General features: G+C 46.7%; 1 protein-coding gene across 3 annotated transcripts in view; it reads left to right on the top strand.

Moving 5' to 3' along the window:
- BMP2 (bone morphogenetic protein 2) overlaps nucleotides 1-24,678 on the top strand; it is a 163,166-nt gene extending 138,488 nt beyond the window's left edge. Inside the window, exons 4-5 of one of the 3 annotated variants that reach the window (XM_059840483.1) lie at nucleotides 19,777-19,906; nucleotides 22,250-24,678. In XM_059840483.1, the coding sequence (XP_059696466.1) occupies nucleotides 19,777-19,900 (124 nt within the window). In that variant the 3' untranslated portion in view covers nucleotides 19,901-19,906; nucleotides 22,250-24,678. Of the gene's footprint in view, nucleotides 1-19,776; nucleotides 21,678-22,249 lie in introns of those variants that run through there. The other 2 variants (XR_009485616.1, XM_059840482.1) reach the window with 2 other exon arrangements.
- Nucleotides 24,679-25,417: the final 739 nt, after the last annotated feature.

Below are 25,417 nucleotides of genomic sequence, written 5' to 3'. Positions count from 1 at the left end.
AGTTCAGTGGGAACAGTCCCTAAAGCTGAGCAGATTGTGCCACTTGTCCAGCTGGGCAAACATCTGCATGTGACCAGAGGCTTCTGTGTTAATCTCACCCTCTTGCAGTTCTGGGTTCTCCTTTCTTGTGAGTCATAGTTTGTATCTATACAAAGAGAAGCTTTAAACCGCCTCAAGTGAGGTATTTTTCCAGTGCTTTAGCACTAATTAATCATTAAAGTGCCAAGATCAAAGGATGGGGAGCTACAATGTTGGTATGTTCTTATGATCACATTGCGGCCAGTTTCTCATAAATCCTGGTATTTTGTGAGTTTCAAATCAAATCCCCCATGGAGAATGATTTGGCAACAAGATGGTGGGCTGCTTTTCTTTGCACCTTTCAGAAGTGAGGGCAGCTTTGACTCCATGAGGAATGCAGGGTCAGCCCCACAACAAAAAGACCAACCATTATTTTGGACATCTTGGCACCCAAACAAGCCAGTGATTTAGGCATGGATATTAAAACCCAATCTCATGGAGAGTCCCTGTCCTGAAGATCTGGTAGCTCAGTCAGAGAAGCAGAGAAATGGTGGGAGCCTGGAGCCTATCCCAGGGGTAACTTAAGGCAGTTAAGGGTGTAAACCTCACTGTGAGCCAGCAAGACTTACTATTGAAGTGCTTAAGTTACTTCTGAAAGTGAAGCTTTTAAAATAACGCCGCTGCTTTTGAAAGAAACGTAGCCTAAGGCCGTGACTTCAGCGGAGCATGAAGCTCAGTGGCTGTGGCTGCTGCCTGCTCGCCGGGACAGCCAGCCCTGGCACCTGGGCATGCTCCAACTGCAGGCAGAGGCGTGGGCATGGCAGAGGCTGTGCCTCGGCTTGCTCTGATCCCTGCACCTTGCCAGGGCCAGCACGGGGTCCTGCCCCTGCAGTAGCCACAGGGCTCCCTTTCCTTCTTTGGTGGGGTTAACTGGTGTGAAATCTGCAGCACCCAAATGCTTGGGGTCTGGGGAAACCAGCTCTAGTGCCCATGGCTTATTAGAGATTGAGAGAGGAGCACAGAGAGTGCAAACAGGTCCTGCTGCTGGTGCCCACCTGTGCATGGGAGCACCCGAGTCTAGCTGCTCTGGAGGAAAGGCAGGGGGTTGTTTTGCTTCTGTGGGGACTGAGCAGACCAAAGGGCTTTGGTGTTTTGTGAGACTGGGGAGCAGCAAACCAGAGGTGAGGCTGGGATTGAAGGAGGGGCAGGGCAAGATGAGCACAAGCCAGCAGCACAAGTAACAAAGCATCTGTAATATTAACGGCCAGTGATGGCTGTCCTAGAAGCAGACGATGGAATGGAGCAATAGCATTTCTGAAATGTCTTTTTTTCTATCATATGGGATGCTTGCAAAGGCCACTATTCCTCCTCTAAAAGAAAAAGAATTCCTTTTGCTCCCTTTCATTCTTTCTCTTGTGGGATCCCTAGGACTTGACAGCATGGGCTCTTGTCCAACATTTGTTCTGACCTAGATTTTAATCCCTGCTTTTTTCCCTTTACCTTCTGCTTAGCTGGCTACTACCTCTAGAAGACACACATATGATCTATAAAACATTTGTGTTTCCCAATTGTTTTAATTTCTATTTTCAGGAGATACTCAAGACTGCAACAAAATGTTTTAAATTGCAGTGACCATAAATGTTCTGGGCTGCCAGGGCCACCTTAATAAGCAGGTTCCTGGAAGAGCAGAGGTGCTGTGCAAAGTCACACGTGGAGGGTCCTGATAACCTGTGCAGTTTATTGAAAAAAATTTTGGTAGGAAGAGTGTTTGGTGAGAAGCTGGAAACACTGCTTTTCAGAGGGAAAGGCAGAGCAGGCCATGCCCTGCTGGGAGTTAGAACCACCAGTTGGCACATCTTGGTGCTGCCAAGCAGCACAGCCTTCCCCAGCAAGGAGGGGAGGGCTGAGCTTTCCCAAGGCATGGAGCTCTGCCCTGCTGGCTCACCTGGCCCTTCTGCAGCCGGGCAGGCCCACGGGGACAGGTGCTGGGGAGGGTTTCCCAGTGTGTGCCATGCTCATGGCAGCACTGGTCACACACAGAGCAACTCCAGCACTTGGCAGCCCTCAGCAGCAGCACTCGGGGGTTTGTCCCTCTGCCTCCCCTCCAAACCCACGGGTGTGCACACCCTGCATTCTGTGGTGACTCCTTGAGGAGGAGGAGGTGATGATGCAGTCCCACCACCTCTCTCCTTTAGGTGTGCACCACCCAGTGCAATTCATCCGCTAATCCTGGTTGATGAGCCAGAAAGAATGTTTCAAGAATGTTTCATCCCTCGGTAATTTTGTTAACCTCTCCTGGCAACAAAAAAAAGGGCAGGTAATGAAGTTGTTTGAAAGAGTGTAAAACCTAGAGAGCGTTTGGGAAGGGTTGGGAGGCGGACACATGGACTTCTCCACAGGGCTCCTCGCTTCATCTGGGACATGGAAAAAAACCCAAACAACCTTGTGGGATACTAATTCAGTCCTTGGTTTCTTTCTTGTATCAGTTCCGCTAACTGTGCCTTAAATTTGGGCCAGATGCACGATGGTTCTGTGATGTGGTACTGTGGGGAAGTCTGGCTGGATCTAACAGAGGCTGTGCTAACAGGGCTGCTCCCTCAGGGAGCTTGGGATGTTCCAGCTATTCCCAGTGGAATGCCTTCAGCAGGAATGAATGGCTGGGGGTACCAGGTGGGTGAGGTGACTGGGGCTCTGTCAATGTGGTGAGGGGAGCAGAACACTTTCTGACACACTGGCTTTTGCAGGGTGCCTTCCCATGTTTGGGCAGAATCCGCCAGGTTTTGTCCAGGCTCATTCCCGAGTCAGCTGTGTGCTGCTGCAGGACCATCCATCCATTGCCAGGGCACATGCTGCTCCTTGTCCAAATGGACAAAGCAGGCCAAGGGGGATGGTGCCCACCCCAGGCTCTCATCCCCCCAGCAGGGCTCGGAAGCAGCACAGCTCACGAGTCCAGGTCAGCGCTCAGCACCACCTCACAATCAAAACCTCATCACGAGACCGTCCTGCTCCTTTCTGATCATGTCACATCCCAAACGCTTTGTGGAGGATCAAGCAAATCTCCTGTGTTTTCATTTGCTAAGCTCAGTCAAGTGACACAAAGCCCAGAGTGCTTTTTCTGCCAATCTGAATTTGCAGTGATTAAATTGCATTCTTGTGAGGGTTAATTTTCATGGACAGATATGAATAATTATCTGTTAATATGCTTAAGAATCATAAGGAATATTTGGTAGTCTTTACAGCTACTTAGCTAACTGAAATTGGCATAATTCTTTTGAATTTAGGCTCTGTAATTCAGTGTTGTCTCTTTTTTTGTTCTCTCCTAATAATCTGATCCCTATCTTCAGATCTTTTTTTCCTCTTTACTCATTATTTTCTTAGCTCAAATTGTTTTGTCATCACCTGTTCTTAAATCTGCCAGATGATACAGAGATTGAGAATGTTGAGATGACTGATAAATGCAAATAACTTGAAAAGTTCTTGTATCAAGACAGAACCACGGCAATTTCACTAAATTTACTAAAAATTAAGGGAAATACAGTCAAATATCCTCAAAGAGTAGCATAAACCCAGTGACTTGTGACTCAGGACTGAATTACATTCCAAGTGAGATGCAAGATCTCTTTATTATAAAAATCCATTTCTGCCTAGGATTCATCGAGGGGAAAAGCTCTTTTACAGGAGAAACAGTTTAAAACACAATTTACCCCCTATTTTTATGTGTCTTGAGGCCCTGTTAGCTGAGCAGCTGTGGTGCTGGTGAACTCAAATTTACATGCTCACAGGGACATCTGCCATCGCTGTGTTCATGTGCCTGAGGTGGTACCAGGTGAGACCATTACCCACAGCTCATTTCTTCTCCCCAGTTGCTTGGTCCTTGAATCCCTCAAGGAGGCCACCAGTAACTGGTCCCTGAGAGGCTGACACCCACACTTCCCTTTGGGATGTGATGATTCCAGCAGGGTCTCACCTGAAGCCCTGCCTGCAGAGACTTCTGTGCTGTGGCAGTTGGGAGATGCTTCCCAGCTGCTTTCCAAAGCCTGGCTCAGGAAGATGTGGAGAGGCTGTATTATCATTTCCCTGGCCACTGCAGGTGCAAAGAATTCAGTAACAATATTTGTTCTGGAGCCAAATTGTGCTCAGGCTGCCTCAGATGTTTATTCAGTTGAGGAGAATTACCCAGCTCTTGGGCTGTGCAAGTCTCTGGGTAAGAATTCCCAGACAGGGTATTTTTCTTCCTTTTATTTCATTCCCTTTTGAAACATGTGTCTAGACAAGTGACAGGCAAACGTCAATGGTTTGGTTGCATAGTTGAATCGTACCTGAATATTTCCTCCCTCTGGAGGAAAATCCATCCCCTTGAATGCACTGGATGTGCCCCAGTTCCTGGAAATTGGGCTGAGAGCCTCAGGAGAACAGCCTGTCTGGGGAGCTTTTCATCTCCTCCTGGTATCGGGAGTTCAAAGACCTTGAAGCCATAGAGCTTTTGCAAATACTCTGCTCTCTGGACTCCAGATTCTGTTGCAAACCAAGAAACAACCAGTAAGCACAAAATGGTAAAAAAATTAAATGAATATGTATATTACTGGCCAGCCCTCCAGACCTTAACATAACAGAAAGCTGTTCTTAGTTTGAATTAAAAATGCAGCTTGATAACAGGAGAAGGGTTTGAATCCCCTTTAAAGCTCATTTAGACTTGGAGCTTACTGCCAGTAGCAGCCCGCCCTGGTGCCTGTGGCACAGAGCACTGCAGACACTGCATATTCCCATGGAATGGGCCATGCAGGACATTTTACTGGAAAAGCTCATGGTCGTGGTCCCAGGCTCTTTGCTGAGCTGGACAGATGCAGTTTGACAAATCCATTTGATTCCAGTAGGATTTCACATGGGTTAAGTCTGTGGCTGGGCTGATGGCAATATTTGCAGTACTGGATCAATACCTACCACCTCTAAAATGATGACAGAGCCAGGGCTATTTACTGGAAACTGTTAATTAAGGGTGAGTGAAGGCAGTCAGGAGTCTGACAGATTGTCTGTCCATCCATTTGGTTACTTATTTGTCCAGCCACTGCTGCAGCTGCTCCTGTCCCCTGGGCAATGGACAACCAAGTGTTTTGGTAGAGTCTGTCTTATTTATACTATGTCATAATTTAAAAAATTATTTTGGATGTGGGTTTTACTTTAGTAAGTCCTCCTAGGAACATGCTCCACCTCAGCTGGGGCACTTCCCTCAGGTTTTATTCTGCCATGGAGGTAGGAAGGGGGTGAGGGAGAGGTCTGGTTCAAAAGGCAGAGCTTTGGTGTGGCTCTGGTCTCTCCACCACACACTGGCTCAGTGCTGACACACAGCAAATACTTGAGCTGAGCCAAAGCACCTAACTAAGTGTGGGAGCAGAGGTTCACTGCCATAAACCAGGTAGGAAAAGGGAAAACCACTGATTTCTGCCATCCAGCAGTTCATTCCTGTTCTTATTCTCCAGCTAGCCATCTATAAAAAAACTATTGCAAGACTTGACTCTTCTCTCCAGAGCCAGCAACATCCCCTGTGCCAGGTGGAGCAATAATTCAAACTAGGGCAGACCTGGGAGAGAGTTAGATGGAGTTAGGAAGCAAATTCCAGAACTCCAGCTCCACTGCACCTGGTTCCTTACTGCTAAAGGCTGAGTAAGGAGAAACTCAATATTGCTGCTCTGCAGCAACACTGGAAGATTGTAATTTCCATTCCATTCAAATTTTAACATGAAAAAAAGTATTTATGTGGCTTGATAAGTTCCACGCGTCCTTCCCACCTGTTTCCATTTTAATGCAAAAATAGAAACTCTTTAGTTCATATCTTGTTTCCAAGTTGGCAGAAGTCCCTGGGTCGCTCAGTGCTGTAACTTAGAGTGTGAGGTAGCTCTGTGTCTCTGTCTAAGGCATGAAAGAAGAACTCTTTAGGCAAAGGGGTGCAGTGGTGCAAGACTGGTAATAGATGCCATAGATGGGCTTAGGCTGGAATGAGAGCCAGGTTCCCAGCTACTGTTTGGAAAGGACATCAGAAAATCTGTTTTTCAGGAGAAAAAAGATTATATAAAAGTTATGTTTCTGCCTAAGAAATGAATGCTTAGCCCAAAAGAATGCCGGTAACCACAAAGACCCTCCCAAGAAACCTGTCCTTAGCTGAGTGTTACAGATCCAGGGGAAGCCACTGAACCACCCCAGCCTGAGGAGCTGCTTCACATACAGCTTGTCAACGTGGAGAAAAGTTCTTTTTTAAACTGTGGGGGATGTCAAGAATAAAAGACTTCAGTGAATAATCCTGAATAAGGAGCAAACATTTAAACAAAGAGGCACTGTGGAACTTACAGACAAATGCATGAATTGGTCTGTTGTAAAATGGATGGCATTTTACTCAAGGGTGCGGTAGACACTTCCAGCCTTTCAAATTTCCACCAGGTGTTAGAGGCTATGTGCTAAAGAAGATAAAAAAGAGAGATGCTAATCAGTGATGGGATTGGATCTGTCCTGAGAGTTTTGATAGGTTCAGACTGGACATCAGGAGGAATTTCTTCAGTGGCAAGGTTGGTAAACACTGCAATGGGCTGCCCAGGGAGGTGGTGGAGTCAGGCTCCTTGGAATTGTTGAAGAAATGACTGAATGTGGCACTCAGTGCCACTGTCTGGTTGACAGGGTGATGATCAAGGTTGGCTCAATGATCTCAGAGGTCTTTTTGAACCTCAGTGATTCTGTGATAGGATGTGTGATAACTGATGCATTATCCCATCTCCAGCACACCTGGACTGGCTTCAGTGCTGAGATCACTGTCCTGCAGCTGGTGAAAGGCAAGGCAGCAGACTGGGGAGATTCAGCTGGACAGTCTGGAAGTCCCTGCACCTCCATCACTTCCCACCCAGCCACGTCAGACCTCCCTTTCTGTGCACAGAAACAACAGCTCCAGCATGGCAGGGTGCTGATGTCACATGTGCAGTTCCTACTGCACTGCAGGAACACTGATTGCTTTTATGCTTTGGAATCAATGAGAAGGGAAAAAAAAAAAAGTAAAAAAGAACTCATTCTGCCTCAGCTCTTTGGCAGAAGAGCAATAATTTCAGTTCACACCCCCCACCAGTGTTCTGCTGGGTTACAGCAGTGCTGTTGCCTGCCATGAAACACCACAGCTGTGCTCTGCTCTGCCTGAGACAGGAATGAAATGTTCTCTCCTCCTCTTCTGTTTGCAACACGGGAAACAGGATTTTGGATTACATTACCTGAGTGGTCAACATCCAAATTATTTGTCCAGATGTAGTGCAGCAGGGCAAAGAATCCCACCCAAAAAACCTGTGGTGTTACTTCAAATATGTATCTGAGTATTTCCATGCTCGCAGCTCTCCTGTGTAGGTGTCTACTGATTCCCACTGATTACATAACCAGATGTTTTATTTTGCTCTTAAAAAAAAAAAAAAAAAGAGATTCAACACATTTTTGTGACATGTTAGATCAGCTAAAATAACACATACAATAACCCTGCCCTGACTGAATTTAATGCCACCATTCCCTGATTCAGGATTAGGTCCCTGTGAGGAAAAGTGGAAGTGTATGGAAGTGGTTGGGACTGTAAATGCAGTCCCTCTACACTGGGGACACACTGATCTCATTTAGTACAGAAATAATATTTTTCCATGACCTGGATGTACACAGATGGTCCAGTCCTGCACAGTACAGGAAAAGCTCCCGCTGAACTAAGAAGAGGAAAATCAGGTTGAAAATTTGGGATTGCAATTGAGGTCACTACAGCAAGATCAGTGTGGTTGGAAATATGCAGATATTGCAGTTTTTCTTTGGAAAAAGTTGTGGTCCAAACATGGAGCTCAATTCTCAAGAGTCACAGCAAGAATTGTACAATTCCTGCAGTAAATCTCAGCTCCCCTTGCACTGAGGCTCTCTGCAAGCACCAGGGTCATGTTTGTGATACAGTTCTGCAATGGATTATCTGCATGTCCAGCAAACAGGTCCTCCAGGTGCAAAGTGGTGCACGGAGCAATACCCAGAGAGGTAATGCTCAGGAACTCCTGATAACTCCACGTGGCACCACAGCAGAGCAGGGCAGGGTCACAGTGCTCAAGGATGCTTCCCAAACATGGGGCTTTCAAGGATGAGGCACAAGCTGAGTCTCAGGTGAAGTTTATCACAAGTTTGGCCCTTCCTGCCAAACCCTGGGGCAGCAGACTGACGGGGAAGTGAGAATGACACGGGGTGACAGAGCAGAGGTGACATTTAGTGACACAAGGAAATGGCCTGGCAATGCTAACTGCCCTGTGGGGTTTCACACTGCCATGAGGGCTAAGCCTTCAGGAGAACTGGCAAAGGGAAAAATCTCTTCAGCCAGAGTGTGCAAGCAGGGCAGTTTCAGGTGAGCTCACTTCCAGTGTAGCTGAGAATTCCATGACAGGAGGCAGCTGAGAGCAGCACTGGGCATTTTCCAGGCACACCAAGCTAAGCTCACCTCTCAGCTCTCCTGCAGTAGGGCACTTAGGACACATTCTGTGGGTTTGGCTGGTGAACTTCAGGAATTCAGTGCCAAAGGTGTGCAGTTCACCTGTAAACAGGAGTGATTCTGTACCTGGGAACAAAAGGCACTGGTGTAGCTGCATCTTTCTTACCAAGCTGTGTTCCATGGCCTGCACAACCAACAGGGACAGACTGCGAGTTATTAAACATAATAAACCAACAAATGGCATATCCCTGCCTGGGGAATGAAATACTTGACAAGCCAGATGGGCCTTCTTATCATTGATTTCTCCTGCTTACCCACTCAATATTGATAACATACTCAGAGGAGTTCAGAGAGTTGTGCCAATAAGCATAAATGCCTAAAAACTGTCTGTAACAAGGCTTCATGATAGGAGATGGCAAAAGAAAGTTCTTTCCTGCAGATATAAGGGGTTAAAAGCTCCTGTTTGGAGGATGGGTATGAATCTCTGAACCTTCACAGTCACTGGAGGTCACTGGTGGGTTCCCTCAAGGCCTTGGCTGGTGTCTGCCACACGTCTTTGTGTGAGAGAGGTTTCATGCATTACTTGGAACTGAGTTGTTGTTGAAATACTAATTTGATAGTGTTCATACATATTCATAAACAATAAATAGTCTGGTAAAAAGATGAACAGAGAGAAGAGAAATTTTGCAGATGATGCAAATGTGGCCACAAAGTATGGCTGAAAGGGTCTGCGGTGCCGAGGGGCTGGGCAGTGAAATGGCTGATGCAGGCCAGGGTCAACACAGGCAGAGCACGTGCACAACACTCACCCTCACTGCACTTCCACACAGATGAGCCCTAAAAATAACATTGACCAAAGAGAGCTGGGAGGCCTCTGCAAATATCATTTAAAGTCCATCAGAAGAGACAACAATCATGTTAGGAATGACCTGGCAAAGAGGCAGGAACAAATCAGAAAACATCCTTACAACACTCCTCAGTGAAACTGCATCTCCATGCTAGAGTTTTCTGGCCATGGAAACTCCAGAAGAGTTGGGCTGAACTGGAAAGCACAGGAAGGAAAGCATTCAGGATGAGGAGAGATGGGCAACAGCTTCCACAAAGATGGAAAAAAGAGCAGATGAGGAGCCTTCAAGGTGGAAAGGGGTGACAGAAGCAGGAGGTTCAGTAAAGGTCTGTCAGATCATGACTGACACAGAAAAAAGCAAATAGGAACTGGCTGTTCACTGGTTCTCCTAAGAATTAGAGGGACCTGGTGGTGCTGTCACACAAGAAGGTTTAAACCAACAGAAGGAAGTACTTTTTCATACAAAGCATAATTAAATTGTGGAACTCATTGCCACAGGATGTTGCGGAGGCCAAAAGTTATAAATGGCTTGAGAAAGGGATCAAAAACATTTGAGGAGGATGGATCCATGGGTGGCTGTTAAAACACACTGGTCTGGAGGCAGCCTCTGCCTCGGGAAGTCCATAAACCACGGATTGCCTGGAGCGAGGAGGGTACAGCAGGGGAGGGATTGATTCTGCACTGCCTGCATCACCTCCTGGCTATGCTGGGACATGGGATACTGGGAGATGGGATACTGGCCCATGTGGCCTTTCACTGTGACACTGGTCAGGTGCCAGCTCTGCTGTCTCTTCTTACCTTAATTTTAAAAAAAACCCAAAAAGCAACCAAAACACAACCTGAAACAGAAGAAGGGGAAGAGGCAGCTCCAGCCCTCCACACACTGTTAGTAGGCAGCCTGGTAGTTGTTTTATTTTCTTTAGAGTGGACTTTGTGTTGCAAGTGGCAGGAAGCCATGAACCACAAAAATAAAATAATTCTAACCCTAGTGCTAAGTAAGGAAAACAAAGATGGCTCAGCAATTAGCAGCATTATATATGTTAGTACTAAGTAACAACAGATGTCAGGACTTGAGCCCTTTGCATTCCTCGCAATCCTTCGGAAACCAAAGCCTTTTGACGTCGCTTTACATTATTGCAGTTATTTTGGGGCTGGGAGAACAGCAAAGGCTCTTTGAATGCTGAAATATGTAGGTTGCTGGGACTGGCTGGGTCTTACCTGCATGTCCCTCCCCATCCCGTGTCCCTCTGCTGCCTTCCCAGGCTGGTGTGTGCTGTAAACCCTGCTCTGTAAAGACATGCGCTGGCCATGAGTCATTAGCAAGCATGCGAAGCTAATTGGCAAAATACTCATAAAAGATTTTGAAGGTGGGTTAATTACAATTCATTACACTGTAAACCATCCCCAGGCTATTGTTAAAAAATGCAGGAGTTTCAAGGTCCAGTATTTTATGATTCATTTTGCCATGCAGTGAAAAACAGACTCTATATCAAACTACATTCATTATAGTTAAGACCACAAAATCTTTATTGGTTTTCCCAACATTCCCTCCTTGTTATATGCATTCATATGGACTGCACATTTCTAGCAATTGGCAAGAAGGCATGAAATAAAATTTATTATATTTTCTTACCTTCTACTTGGTGCAACCTTAAAAACTGCCTGTTGTCTTTGCTTTACCTCTTCCCAACTCAATTTGAGCTGATAGCATGGGACACTGAAAATAGACAGAGCAATGACTGAGAACAGCTTTGCCACACTGATGATTTAGTGTGATGAACCTGAATGCTGTATGTGCTCTCAGGAACCTCAGCTCCAAAAGGATACTAGTAATGAAATGGAAATAGTTTCTCCATCTAGTATAATAGATGATTTTTTTGAAAATTCAGAATGGACACATTTTTACCAGTCACTGGTATTTCCAGATGGAGGCTCTTGTAGCTAAACCCAGGATGCACCTTCAGAGAGACAAAGGTACCACTTTTCTTACAAGAGTGATAACTCCCCACATGCTCTGCTGGACCTTTTTCTCCTCAGGACCAAATTCTCCAGCTTATAAAAAAAATATAACAGAGCCTTTGACTGTCTTTGCTGATGCCAGGACTGTCAAATACTAGTGAGTAACTTGGTATAATTCTCAATACTGCTGTGTTGAGAAGAATTTAATAGAGGACCCAGCTGTGACCCCTGTGGGAGCAAAGCCAAGTGCTGCTCATCAGTGCCACCTTTGTGCCCTTCTCCAGGGTGCTCCTTATCTCCTTGTGCTGGCTGGCACTTGGGCTCTCCTTTCAGGCTTAAATGGTGCCATTCAGCCAGGCTTTGCTGACTTTGCTTCTGCAAATCCAGGGGACTCTCTCTCTTGAGCTGGCCCTGCCTGTGTGTGAGTGCACCCAGTCCTGCTCTGCAGGTACAAATCTGTCCCTCAGAGACTCGTTGTGGGCATTCCTGGCTGGGCCGAGCTAATTCTGGGGTTAACACATAAACATGTCATTATTGCAAAGTAAATGATGGAGGTAGCCAGGGACTGTGGCTCTCCCCCATGAAAAACGTTGATGACATGGAAGGATTTGGTTCTTTCAGTTAATATTTTACTTTTTGACTTTTTTGAGGTGATGGGGAGAGGGGGAACACTGAACAAATCTCTCACTCAGGCAATCAATGAATTGCTGGTGTTCGTTTTTTCTTGTTGAAACCTCTAAATCTTTCAATGAAAAAGGACATTTTTGGAGGCAAAGTTTTTCATTCAATTGAAAAATGCTTTCTCCATTATGAAAGAATATTAATAGCAAAAACCAACCCAAACCCTTCCAGTTTGAAATTGGCCCCATGGGAATATCAGTTTGTTCTGGTAAAACTCTGTAATGGATTTATTGCTGCGTGCAATGTTTTTGTTTGCATTAACGTAGTGTGACGTGATAAATATCTTGGGTTGGTTCTTTTGTCTGAGGTTTCTCTAGGAAACTGAATTTTCTTAAATGACAGTCAGAACTGCCATATTTATTAGAACCAGGACTCTGGTTCCCAGCAGAGATGTGCAGAGAAGAGAGAAAACTGACCTGAGCACTTGTGATACTGGCCTGGGTGTTTTGCCAGGCTCCACATCTGCTCTGTCACCTGGGGCTGATCCCTTCCAAATGATGCCACTGGAAGCTGTGACATTGGGAATGGAGCTCGAGGGGTCACCTGCAGGATTTGCAATGGGGGCATTTTCCTACTGGGAGATGCACCACATGGATGTGCCTCTTGCTTCCCCTCCTGAAATGGTCTGGTGGGGACCAAGAGCTGACAAATCCCACTTCTTGGGATTGGTTTTCCCAGTACAGCAGCCAGAGCTCAGCTGGGTTTTCAAAGCTGGCGGGTGTTGGGAGCAAAGAACTTGGAAATCAGAGTTTCAGTGACAGTGATATTTATGGGTACTCTGACTAATCTCTGTGCTTGGGACCTAACAACTATATCCAAAAACATTAGCAAATATTCTTTTGCCTTGTTTTGTTTTGGTAAGAATTATAGCTGTTCCTGTTGCCTTCTCACCTGGGAGCAGCACATGGAGCAACTCCGGCAGCTTCACTTTGTGACATTTAGCAATGTCAGCGCTGTCACTGGACAGATGGAACAGTGACTGAAATGGAAACAAAGGAGGAACAAATGAGTGACCAAACTTTTCCAGACTCTCCCAGATATTTGTTTCTAGTGGTGCAGATATTTTGCAAGTGGCAGGTGTCAGTATTAAGTACTGAATTCTTCATTCTCCCTTTGGCCTCATTATAAACATGGTATTTGTTTTTAAACTAGGCTGACCTTTTTCATCACTTCTTTTTAAGGTCATACCTCTGTAAGGCTCACAGATGCTGAACTTGGGCAGGACCTTTTAGCCACAATATAATCTACAGTATATAATATATAATATATAATACATGAAGCTCCAAAATTTCAGAGGCTCTGTTAAAAATACTGTGCAGAAATTGGGATTTTTGCCATTGGCTTGATTGGCTCCAAAATTATACCCTTGCTGCTCCTTGGAAGTCATCTTTGATTTGGAAATGATCTTGACAAGTGCTGTGATCCATTGCTCTCCAAGGAGATTCCTGCTACTTCATTGTTTCGACAAGGCTGTAAATAAGGGAAGAGCTTTACTCATCCAGTGCTCCTCTGGTCCCAGCTCAACTCAGAGTACTCAGCAATGGGCAACAGCAAAATGTTAATCAAATTCCTTTGAATCTCAAAACAAATGTTGAGTAGAGCTTCTTCAAGGCTGCAGAAAACTCTCCATGGGAAACTGTCAACATTTCTCTTTAATATATTGTCTCAGCATTTGGCATCTGTGAATCAACTGGTGAAGGATTCAGGAAAATAAATTTTTTTTGGTTGTTAGGAATATATATATGTGAGTTTATACACATCAAATGTAAACATCCTTCTATCTCAGACATACCACCTAGATAAGGTTTTTCCTTGCCAACTATGTATATGTATATGTATATGTGATATTTATATATTATAAGAAGAAAGTTTTCAGCCAGCTCCAGCTGGGAGCCAATCACCTTCAAGGCAGAGCTGTTTTTCACTTGTTTGTTTAACAAAGTGCATTTTGACAAATGGGCTCTCCTCACCAGGAGCTGGACTCCCAAAATCTGCTCTGGGATGTTCTGCCTTTGGGATTGGCCATTCCTGTAGGTGCTTCCAGTCACTGCCATCCCTTAAGGTCTCTGGACTTTTCCATGTAGGTGTTTAGGGAGAGAGCTGGGCCCACCTGGCCATCTGTGGCAAAAATCCCATTGACCTCAGCAAACCTGGGTTTCACTCCCAGTCCCTGGAAGATTTTTACAGATATGCAAATAAACACTGCCCATCTCCCTTAATTAAAGCCTCCCCCTTTTGCACTGTCCATGGTATTAACCTCCAGTTCTTTCAATCCCTGCTCTCATTCCAGGCCCAGTGGAAGGACCCCCTTCCTTTGCTTCCACTGAAATTCATCCTGGTTGGTGGAAGTGCCTCACTGAAGGTCCCTCATATAAAGTGCTTCCTCCAGTAAATTCAAGGGATAAGACATCTCACAATTGGCTTTTGTAACCTTACAAAGAGAAAAGTCTGGCTCAAAGCTGCTGACTTTTTCTCTAGCAGAGGGAGCTGCTCAGGGATGTGCAGCACTTCCCCTCAGCGAGCCAAACCCTGCAACTCAGAGCAGGGAAAAGTGTCAGAAATGGCTGCACACACGAGGCACCACTGTCCAGCTGTGTGTCACAGCACAGCCACCACGTTTGGAGCCAACAGCTTGCCAGCAGAGATGCCATCTTTGTCTTCTTTGACAACCTTGATGGGATCCCTGCCATGAAGGCACCTGGAGCCCTTCAGTGGATTGAGGTGTGACCCTTCCCACCAAGAAGAAGGAGCAGCAACATGGATTTGCTCACCATATTTATGTCATGAGGAGCACCTCCAGGCAGAGCATTCTTACAGCACTTCTGGACAAAGTCTGACAGAAGGCCCTTGCCTCAGCTCAGCCAGTGCTACATGGAGGCAAATAGCAGTGCTTGGTAGGCTCCAGATTTCCAGCTAGAAATCTAACACCAAATAGTTCTCATTCTCTCCTGCTCTTGACACTTGGCCTCACTCAGGACTGTTTTGTTTTGGTTTGTTTTTCTAAAGAAGGTACAAGAGCAGATCCTGAGGGGCCTCTATCTCCGATTCCCATTACGGTTTACATTTCACTCACTGGCAGACTGTCTCAGAAGTGTCCCAGGGTTTCCCCTTCAGATTTTAAACCAGCAGAAAGCAAGACAGCATGACCTCTCTCTGGTCCTGGAGCTGCAGCTGTAATCAGAAGCTTTATGATGAAGTTCAGCTGAAGAGCAAAGGAGAAGCAAAAAAAAAAACAAACCCAAAATGCAAACCAAAACAGAGGAATGCCATCAAAGTCTTTCAAAGTCAGAGATTCATTTTACCTTTGTCAATGGCTGTGGTTTTCAAGGATAAAGATCAAAGTGCTGACCGTGGGCAGAGCTCTGACGAACGCCGAGCTCAGCCTGTGGAAGCCTGGCATCAGTGCCACAGTTAGACTGTGTCTAGACGGGCACGGGCTGCTCGTGCCAGCTTTGGCAAACTTGGCACCCGAGCGCCTGCATCAGAGCTGGAGCACCAAGAGTGAGGCATCCAAACTGCAGAGGGGAGAGAGCAATCAGACTCCAGCAGAGTGCAACTGGACAAAGGAAGTTTGGGGGAAAAAAGGGACAACCAATAAAAAACCTCCAAAAACCCCACCCCCAGAGAGACAGATGCTGAGATGTACCCCATCTTCCAGGTTTTTGCATTGTGATTAATGTACACAGAAAGCTTAGATAACTGGGGGAAAGTAATGCCAAATTTTTATCAATACAGATGAGCTGGCTTCATATTTCTCCAGCCCTTTCATGTGGAAATGAGACTGCATTTGATGGGGCCAAGCCCAAGTTTGAAATAGCTCAGCTGGGATGTGCTTGTGGTGAGGGTTCAGGTGCCTGTGCAGACAATCCTACAGCTGGACCCTTCCTGGGGGCAGAGAGTGCCTCCAGCTGCCTGCCTTTTCCTCTTCCCTCCTGGGAGGGACAGAAAGCTCTTGCTCCATGGGATAAACACACACCAAGCCTGAGCTGATGGACTGTGCAAGGGACAAGGTGGGTTTGGCTGCTGAGCTCCTCCACATTCCCTTGCACATTCCCTCACAGATACCCTGCTGCCATGTGCCAAAGGAGCAGGTGGGTAAATGGGGCAGGACACACACAGGTTCAGCAGCTCAGCTTATTACACCTGGGGCCCTGCACATGGCACCCTGTGCCTGGCTGAGCCCGAGGCTGTGCTGGCCCGAGGATGGCACACAGGCTGGCACAGGGATGAGCTCTAGAAGCACTGTGTGCTGCTGGACAGCCCCACCACCATCTCAGAGCTCCCCAGGGCCTTTAAACCAAACATCGCTCCTCCGGCTTCCACCAGCCACAACAAGTTCAAAAGAAACTGCAGATTGATGTGGGCAAACATGATCTCCAATGGATGGAGACAGAGCAGAGGAGATACTTTCCCAAAGCAGCTGGTTTCAGCTGTGCTTCACACCAGGGAATGTGCTGCCCATTGTCAGGAATAGGGGTAGGACTTGCTGGAAACAATGAGCTCAGAGACCGTGCATTGCTATTCTCAGTCCTGCTCCTGACTCACCTGCATGGCCTCGGGTGAGTTACTCCAGATTTGTGCCTTAGTTTACCCAGTGGTAGTGGCAGAGATAGTAACAGTCTCACAGAGTGCTGAGAGAATTAGTTAATTAATATTTGGAAAACAGTTTGTGCCTTGACGTCTTTGTGCCTTTGCTTACCCATCAGTAACATCAGAGATAATAACTGTCTCATGGAGAGGTAAGAGGATTAATTAATTATTTGAAAAGCAGTGTGAGATTCTTGGATGAAAGGTCTTATGTGAGTAAAACATATCATTAAAAACATCTCCTGGTTCTCTGTGAAGTAAAAATAAAGCTGTAGCTTCTTAGTCATTCAAATAATTAAACCATAAATACTGTTTATTTTAATCTTCCCTTTAAAAAAATAATCTAATCTAGGCAGTGATACCAGCCAAATAATGAAAAATGTTTCAAATTCAGGAGACCTATCAATTTGAAGAGCTTGATTCTTAATTGCTTTTTGATGTCTATCAATGGAAAGTGAGAGCAATTGTATTTACTGATGCTGGGGCAGCTGGAAGGATGCCCACAGCTCCTCTGCCTGCACTCTCTCCTGGGCACAGCAGCTGTAGCTACGCAGGGTTTCTCACACTCTCCTATTTGACTTGCTAACCAACAGGGAGGTGCAGAACAGCCCATCTTACAGGCATATGCCAAAGGCAGCTTCCCCCAAAACCAGGGGTGCACTGAAGCAGGGCTGCAGGAACAACTTCTCCTCCCAGGAATGGTGGCAAGGGGACAACTGGACCAGGAAAAGGCACCATCAGCCCTCGATCCAGTCAGCCCTTTGCAATTCACACTGCTTGTCTCTCTTAAAGCTCAGCACTGAGTGGGTCCTGCACAGGTCCACAGGGAGAGAGACCCCCTGCAGTACTGACCAACACTGCACAGGAACAGCAGGACAAGGGATGGGGTCTATATTTAAAATCATCTTTTATTTAGAGAGGTACATGCTAAATGTGAAAACCCCTCTGGGGACTTAACTGTAAATTGGAGCATAAAATCCATGCATTTGGCCCATGTACCTCTCTTTGGCTCTGGTTTTTGTGCCTGTTTTTGTTCTACAAAGTGCATAGGTGAAGCAGAGGCTTGAAGGATCACGTTTTTAGTTGAAAGGAGCCTCTTTTAAGGCATAACTACTGCTGGGAACCTGCTGTGCTGGTCACCCCAACCACCACACCACAGAGCCTCCCCCAAGCTCCGAGGGCCTCGTCTCACCCTTTCCATGGCCTCCCACTCCTCTCTGCTCATAGAAGATTTTGCAGCAATCACCAGTAGCCAGTGTGGGAATGGCAGGAGGAAGAAAGGATGTAATTGCCTTCTGAGCCCCAGCGCTTTCATTAGTTAAATGTCCTCCCATCTTTCCACGCTAGTCCAGCTTCTACTGAATTTTCATCAGGCCAGAAGAGGCCTGTAGGGCCATTTGAAAGCAGCCATCAGATAAAAGCGATTGGCACCCTCCTTATGCGGCAGGCAGGGAAGCAGACACGGGCAGACTGGTCCCACAGGAAGGAGAGAGAGGAGGGACCCGGTGACTCAGAGCTTTTGACTCCCAGCTGTCAGCTTGAGACGCCGCTCCAGCCAAGCATAAAAGCACATGGTTATCTCTCAGCTCATGAATAATCCCACTGATTTAAGCCATAAACTCCAGCATCCAGGCCTTCACTGTCTGACTACGCTCACCAGGAGTGGATAAACAGGAGTACAGGTCTGGATATTCCTCTGGATGTAGAGAAATGGCAGCAAATAGTAGTTTCCCTGGTTCAGGTTTCTAAGAGAACAAGCAATGGGGATGAAGAAGTGGCTTGGTCCCTGATGGAGGTCTCTCCATGCTGGACATGAGTGAGCTCAGCACCTCCCTCACAACTGTGTTGGATGGATGTGTGTGTGTGTGTGTGTGTGTGTGTGTGTGTTTGGTGCTGTCTGGTGACATTGACCTCAGTGGTGATTCCCCTGGCACAATGCCCAGGTGATGTGATCCCAGTCCCCAGGCTTTGCTGGAGGTGAAAGTGGCATTTGCACATAGGATGATACCCAGTGTCTTCTCCCAACTGGGGTTACTGAGTTCTTCATCCCTGTGCTCACACAGAATTGGGAAATGTCCTAATTATGAAGGAATCTCACTCACAATCAGAGATGTCCCTCGAAACTCAAGAACCCAGTTCAGGGTACAGGTCACTCCCCCACAGTCCTTCTGGCTTTGTCTTTCTAGCACAGGGCTGAGAGATCAAGGGAAATGAATGAAGTTCCATTCCTGTTGCTGATGGGAGAGTGAGTGAAGCAACCTAAATTATGGTGGTGTTGCTACCAGATGGTTGAGCTTTGTTCCCTTCTATCAGGCCAAGTAATAGTTTCACAGACAAAGTAGAGAGGACCAGAGATACCAGAGCTTTTGAGAAACACATCCCATAGCTGACTGAAAAGTGTGGTTTACCTTCATCTGTTGACACAGGGTTTTAGCTGGATGTCTCCTGTTCAACCCTTCCCCAGAGGGGAAGGGTGGCAACTCTGAGAAAGACTCTGAACCCAATGAAAATGGGGTCATTCTGTTAACAATTTAAAGGGCATGGTGTGGGGTTACGCAGACTGGGACGGGAGCTGGTGGTTTAAATAAAATGTTCAATAAACCTGGGAAAGCCCATTTTGCTTCTATTTATGAGAAGCTTTCAGTTTGGTCCTTTGCAGCTTTGTGATCTCTCAGCTGGAGATGTGTGAGCTGAATGGACCAATCCCCATTGCCTAATATGTCCAAATATTGTTCCTGGTCTGCATCCATCTGCTGCCTCATGTCATCATGGCATGCTGACATGAAAGCAGAAGGTGTGAATGGAAAGCTACTTCTGCTGGCTTTAGCTCACGACAGCTCAGATATGGGTGCAATGCTCCCCTGGACACTGTGAGGCTCAGCATGTGCTGGAACACATTTCTGGGGCTGAGCTTGCAGGGGGGCTCCAAGGTATAAAAATAGGCCAGGCTTCCCTTATGGCTTCCCAATAACTGACATTCAACTGATCAAACCTCAGTTAGGAAGGGTGGCCCTTGTCCTCACTCACAGCTCTGGGGTCTCAGCTCCTGGCTGGTTTCTGAACCAGTTCCCTCTGAGACAAGAAGTTCTTTAAGAATCAGTGGCCAATACTGGATGAAATTCATCCACTTGCATTAGGTTGCAGAGTCCCCTAGCACAGATGCTGGAGTTTATAATCTGCATTTAATTTCCCCCTCTTTCATTTTCCCCCCTAGGAATACAAGGGGAAACAAAACCAGGAAAGGACAGAAAGGATGGAGGAGCCCCACTTGTGCCTGGCAGCTGGGGACTTGGCAGTCTGACTCCTGCTCCAAGCCCTTCCTTCAGAGTTCTGCCTGACCTCAGGTAAACTGCACCACAGCTTCCCCATTGCTTAGAAATAGTTAAACACACCACTCATTCCAGAGCATTTAAAAACCAGCAGGTGGGAAGCATCACCTTGAAGCCAAGCACCTGTAAAATTGCTTGCTAAGGTATGTGCTCCCAAATTCAAGGCATGGAAAACCCAAGGGTTTCATAACAAAACGTGGAAAACCCCCTACAAATATTCCAACACTCCCTTTTCAGGCCACACCCCAAAAGCAAGTGAGACTCTAATGGACAAATCCTCCTCTGGCAGAGGGCCAGAGCCAGAGCACCCTTTGCCCAATCTCAGCCTACTCCAGCCCATGCAAGATCCCTGTGGGAAGAGGCTGGCAGGGCCCAGGCACTCCATGGCACTGTCCCTTTGCTCATGGCAGCAGTGCCAGCTCACGGTTAGCGTCTCGCTGTCTGGCCATGGCAGACGGCTGTCTGAGCCTGGGACCTGGGAAAATGGGGATAACATCAGGAAAAAACAACACCCCCTTACGTAGCTGCTGCTCCATCTCATCCCGTGCTGGGAGATCCTCCTTGCCATGGACTGAGTCAGTGCCTGCCCTGTGGTCCTCAGCTCTCCATGGAGCTGCTGCTGCCCCAAGCTCGGGGCTCCTGGCATGTGGCATCCCATGTGCTGTGTCCCATCTGCTGCCACAGGCAGCACTGGGAGCAGTGGCTGTTTGCACCCTCTTTGGGCTGGTTTGGCCCCTGTGTGGGTGTGAATGCAGCTCCCCAGCGGGTCAGGATGGAGCAACAGCCCCTACCCAGGAAGGGTAGCTCCTTTCACTAGCTCCTCTGAAAAATCTCCCCAGATGTTCATGGCATCTTAGGTTACCACAAAGTATCTGCCTGGATCTGGGCTTTGATTCTCCACTCTGTAGCTTTATTCCAGGCTGGCTGGGGCAGTGCCTTTCCCTCAGAGACCACAACTGACAGTTCTCCTCTCAGGGAGAGGGAGGAATGGGGCAGTGGTTGCTTTTTGGGGGAGAGGGAAAAGGCTGTTTGAGGCCATGGGGCAGCTGCAGAGCTGGTGAGGACGATCAGGAATCACCTTTTTCTTTGGGTGGGATGGTGAGGTGGATGTCTCACCTCTGCCAGCTGTAACAAACATGGGGGGCTGAGCTCCAGCAGTAGATGTGTCACCTCCCCCAACTGCTCTGCTGGTGAGAGTGGCTTCATCCTGCAAAATAAGCACAGAGAAGCTGAAATTGCCAAGTGGGAATTCAGTTTGTGTTAACTCTGAGAGCTGGCCAAAGAAGGAGAAAACATCCATCTCAGGAGGGTTTTCAAGATTTGGACACGGCTTCACGGTTTGGTATGTTCAAACATGATCTGTCAACTCCCATCAGGGGAAACAAGAGGAAGAACAAACAACTCAGTCTGCTAAAGTCAGGCCTGCCATGGTTAGAAAGTTCATGAAGCACATGGCTAAAAATAGGCTAGTCTGAACCCACGTTGTGAACACAACTCTACACTCCACAACTGGATATTGTGGAGTTCCTTTCCCTCTTGTTGTGCTAAATCCTGGAACATTAGGAAGTGAAATGCAAAAACAGCTCTTAAAAGTAATAATAACCCTCCTACCAAAACTAAAGCTCAGCTGTGCAACTTCCACATTCCTCAGCCATGTATTTGTGTTTGAGAAAATTCATGGTAAAGATTTTACTTACCTGAGCTTTGGGTGTCTTCATTATTAGTAGGCCACAAATGAATTGAGTGGATGATGCAAAAATGAGTGCCAATAAAATATTTACACCAATTCTTCATCCTGTGTGAAACTTCTTTTATATGTATGTATATAAGTAATATTATAAATAATAGGAATTATGCCCATATTTTGTACTAGGGATGTAAACACCGGTCCCAACAGCAGTGGCAAATGAGCCACTCACATTTTCTGATTGCATAATTTGCCTAGAGGATGGATACATAATTACACTATAATTAAGTATAATAAACAGAGAAAATTATTTGAGAAGGAAAAATTATCACAGCCTCAACCACATCAGCCAGAAGCTCTCTTCTAATTAAGTTATTTTATTAAACAAAATGTTTTTAAGGTGGGTCTGCTTTGAAATTGTACATTATAGCCCATGTAATGTAATTTACTTTATAAGTAAAGCACAGCTTGTGTGTGGACAGATGATACCTGATAGGACTCATGAAACACAGAGCCACTGGGTCCAGCCCAGCCAGGTGCTGAGTCTGTCAGAGCCCTGGTCCAGGGAGCAGACCCTGGGTGCTGCTCTGGGAAATTGCAGCCTTTCATGTGCACTCACTCACGGGCTCTTGGTATGTTACTTGTTTGTTTGGGTTTCTTTCTCATTTAAGGGAGAGATGAGAGCACCAGGTACTTCTGATGCTGTCACCCTGTAATGATACAGTGGAGGCAAAGGACAAGAGAAGAGGCAGCTCAAGCTGGCCCAGGTAACTGATGTTGTTTGGAGTTGAGCCTTGAAGCACTATTCCTTCTCAAAAGCTTTACCCCCACTGGTGGGGCTCAGCGCTGGATGAGATCAGAAGATAAAGCTGGTTTTAATGCTGCTGTGGCAGAAGAAATCCAAATCACTGGATCCTGAACTGCAGGACTCAGGAGGATCCCCTAATCTGCTCCTGTACAAGGCAAAGGCCACCACACACCTCCAGCTCATTCCTCTTACAACTACAGCTTATTTTTTCAAACATTTGCCCCTAGCCACTCAGGGGCTGCAGGAGCCTTGGGCCACTACTCTCAGGAAGCAACTGCTCCTGTTCCTCACCACCACAAAAAATAAAAAACGTCCACCTTCAAGTTTCAGCCAGAAGATGTCTGGATACATCTGCCTCATTTCCCTTCCTCTTGTGAGATTGCGATCAAGCCTCTCTTCAAGCCTCTCTCCTTAAGCTCATTGCCACTTGATACCGATCTCTGCTGGTTTCCTGGCTCTTCAAGGCTCCTCCAGCCTTGCAGTGTTCTTTGGGAAGATCTCTGTGTAGCAGCAACCTGATTTCTTAGCTATCCCCTCCCTCCTTCAAGGTTTACTTGCAATCATTTATGTTTTCTTTCATGCCATTGCAAGAAATAGTGTAACTTCAGTAGCACATCCTGTTGGTACCTCCTTGGGATGAGATTTAAAAATGGATTTGCATCCCAACATAGGAGAAATTCCCTGGACAAGGCCAGGTTGGATGGGGTCCTGAGCAACCTGATCTAGTGGGTGACATCCCTGCTTATGGCAGGGGTGGTGTTGGAACTAGATGATCTTTAAAGTCCCTTCCAACCCAACCCATTCTATTCTGTGATTCCAAGGACAATCAGGGAAATAAGTAACTGTGTCCTAAAATATCAGTAGTGCACAACAGCACAAGGTCTTTGAATTCCAACTGTTGAACATCATGTTGTGAGAACATCTCCACATGCCCAGTGAAGATCTTTCTCCAGATCTGCCTACTGCTCACCAGGGTGACAGAGCAGTGTGGTGGTCAAGAGGAATCTTCTCTTGTTTGGAATTTTCCACTCTTAAGTATTTGCAGAGCTTTGAACCACAAAGTGCTGTGGGTTATTGATGGATTGCTGATGTGTGGGGCTACAGGATGCCCTGGGGTCTGTGTCCTCCTTGTACCCACTTCAGCTCCTCTCCCCATCGCAAGCACTCTCAGGTGAGTGGTGACCTGGTTTCAACGAGGAGCTGCCATGACAAGTCATGTGGCAGTCACAGATGTTGCAAACTCCAGCCAAAGAGTCATTCTCAGATGCTTGGCAAACGCCAGACCACAGAAACTCAATGTGTTGTAAGATTCCACTTGGTCCCATAATGATGGGTGGGAAAAAGGAGGAGGATTATCCATAGACCTCAAAGTGTTTTACAAAGGGAGACAAATGCTGCTATTCCCATTTATTGGATAGGGCAATGACAAGCTGAGACTTGCACAAAGTCACCCAATTAATCGGCCAGAAAACTGCCACTGAAACCCATGTTCTGGTCTAAACAGGTTCTCAGGCTGCCCTCATCCCTGGAATATCTGAGTACCCTCCAGAAGCACATGAGGAGAATTTGGGCATGTCCATGCTGGCTGAGGCGAACAGCTGCCTGTCCATCCAGCCCCCTTCCCAGCCAGCTGGACAGCAGCCATCTCCAGGTGGAATGCAGCCACACTGACACCATCCTGAGCCCGGATGTATGAGCCCCACCACAAGGCACCCCCACCTAACTCAGCTCTCTGGCTTCCAGGGTGCAGCTTCGTTGTGGGGCACAGACAGAGCAGATGTGAGACTATCTCTGAGAGCAGACAGATATTTCCTTATTCTAAATCCAGTTTCATCATCTGCAGTGCCCTTCAGAATATTTCCTCGTGCTTTAGTTCCCACTGAGACATGGAGACAGAACACAAATGTGCTGGTTATCTGGTCGTGGCTCATTGGAAGACAGATTTGGGAGATGACACCTAAACAGGGATATTTGGATGCACTCCATAAAAAAAGGAGAAAACCTCCCAAATATACGTAGCAAGTCAGGAGAAAGGGAAGAGAAAGGAGGACATCTCTAAACTCAAGATCTATTTGTCATGAGCAAGAGTACTAAAAAATAGGTAACTTAATGACCTGAAGGAAGACTAGGTGTTATTACAGGACATTATACTGGCAAAGTTCCTGTACACCACAACAATAACCCTCTCCAGACTTCTATTCCCTTCCAAAGCATGAGGAAACACCAGTGCATTTAGCCTCAATTCCCTGGCAGGCAGCATCACTTCCTTGTGAGAGCTGACACAGCCATGGGAAGGCTGTTCTTTGCAGCAGCTACAAAAGCCCTGTGTCACCCAGCAGGTCTGACGTAGAGCTGAAGAAATGAGTCCTGCTCCAAGGAAGCAAAAAATCCCAAGGTGCCCTGAGAGCTCATCCTGGACTACTCATGCTCCTAGGTTTAGAAATCCTTTGAGGGTTGCTGAGTTCACACGAACCACTCCCAGCTAGGGAAGTCCAGCTCTGCTCACCTTGATTTTGTTTTCTTCCTTGGGCACCATCTGCCAGCAATGGGCCACTGGGCAAGGTGGGCTTTGCTCGGACACTCTCCCCCATTTCTGGATCCAATCCCAGCTCTCAGGGAATCCAGTGGCTTCACTAACTCATCCCATTCTCCTGGGTAAAGCAGGGCAGCACGTGGCTCTCTGCACCTTTGCATTTGCTGGACTTTTGTGCAAAGCCCTGAGTGAACACACAACTTGTGCCTGTGCAGAGAGGGCACAGGGGCTCCTGGAACAATGGGCCTGGTTCACTTGGCCACAATCATGCAGGAAGCTGGTGGCAGAGCTGCAAATAAAATCCAGACATTTTGCCTTTTGGGGTTGTATCTTCACACCAACCCTGCTCTTCCTCTGGGCATCTGGGCTTGTTGTCTTATCGGCTCAGCAAGTCTCCTTAAAGGGAAAGAGCCATACTTTCATTCTTTAGACCTACATAGGAAAACCCCATAGATTCCTGCAATTATTGCCATGCATGGACAGATTTCCCTCCCTTTG

Source organism: Haemorhous mexicanus, chromosome 3 (genome assembly GCF_027477595.1).
Source record: "Haemorhous mexicanus isolate bHaeMex1 chromosome 3, bHaeMex1.pri, whole genome shotgun sequence".
Taxonomy (NCBI): domain Eukaryota; kingdom Metazoa; phylum Chordata; class Aves; order Passeriformes; family Fringillidae; genus Haemorhous; species Haemorhous mexicanus.
Note: the sequence above shows the minus strand (reverse complement) of the source record. Positions and strands in the feature narration are given on the sequence as shown.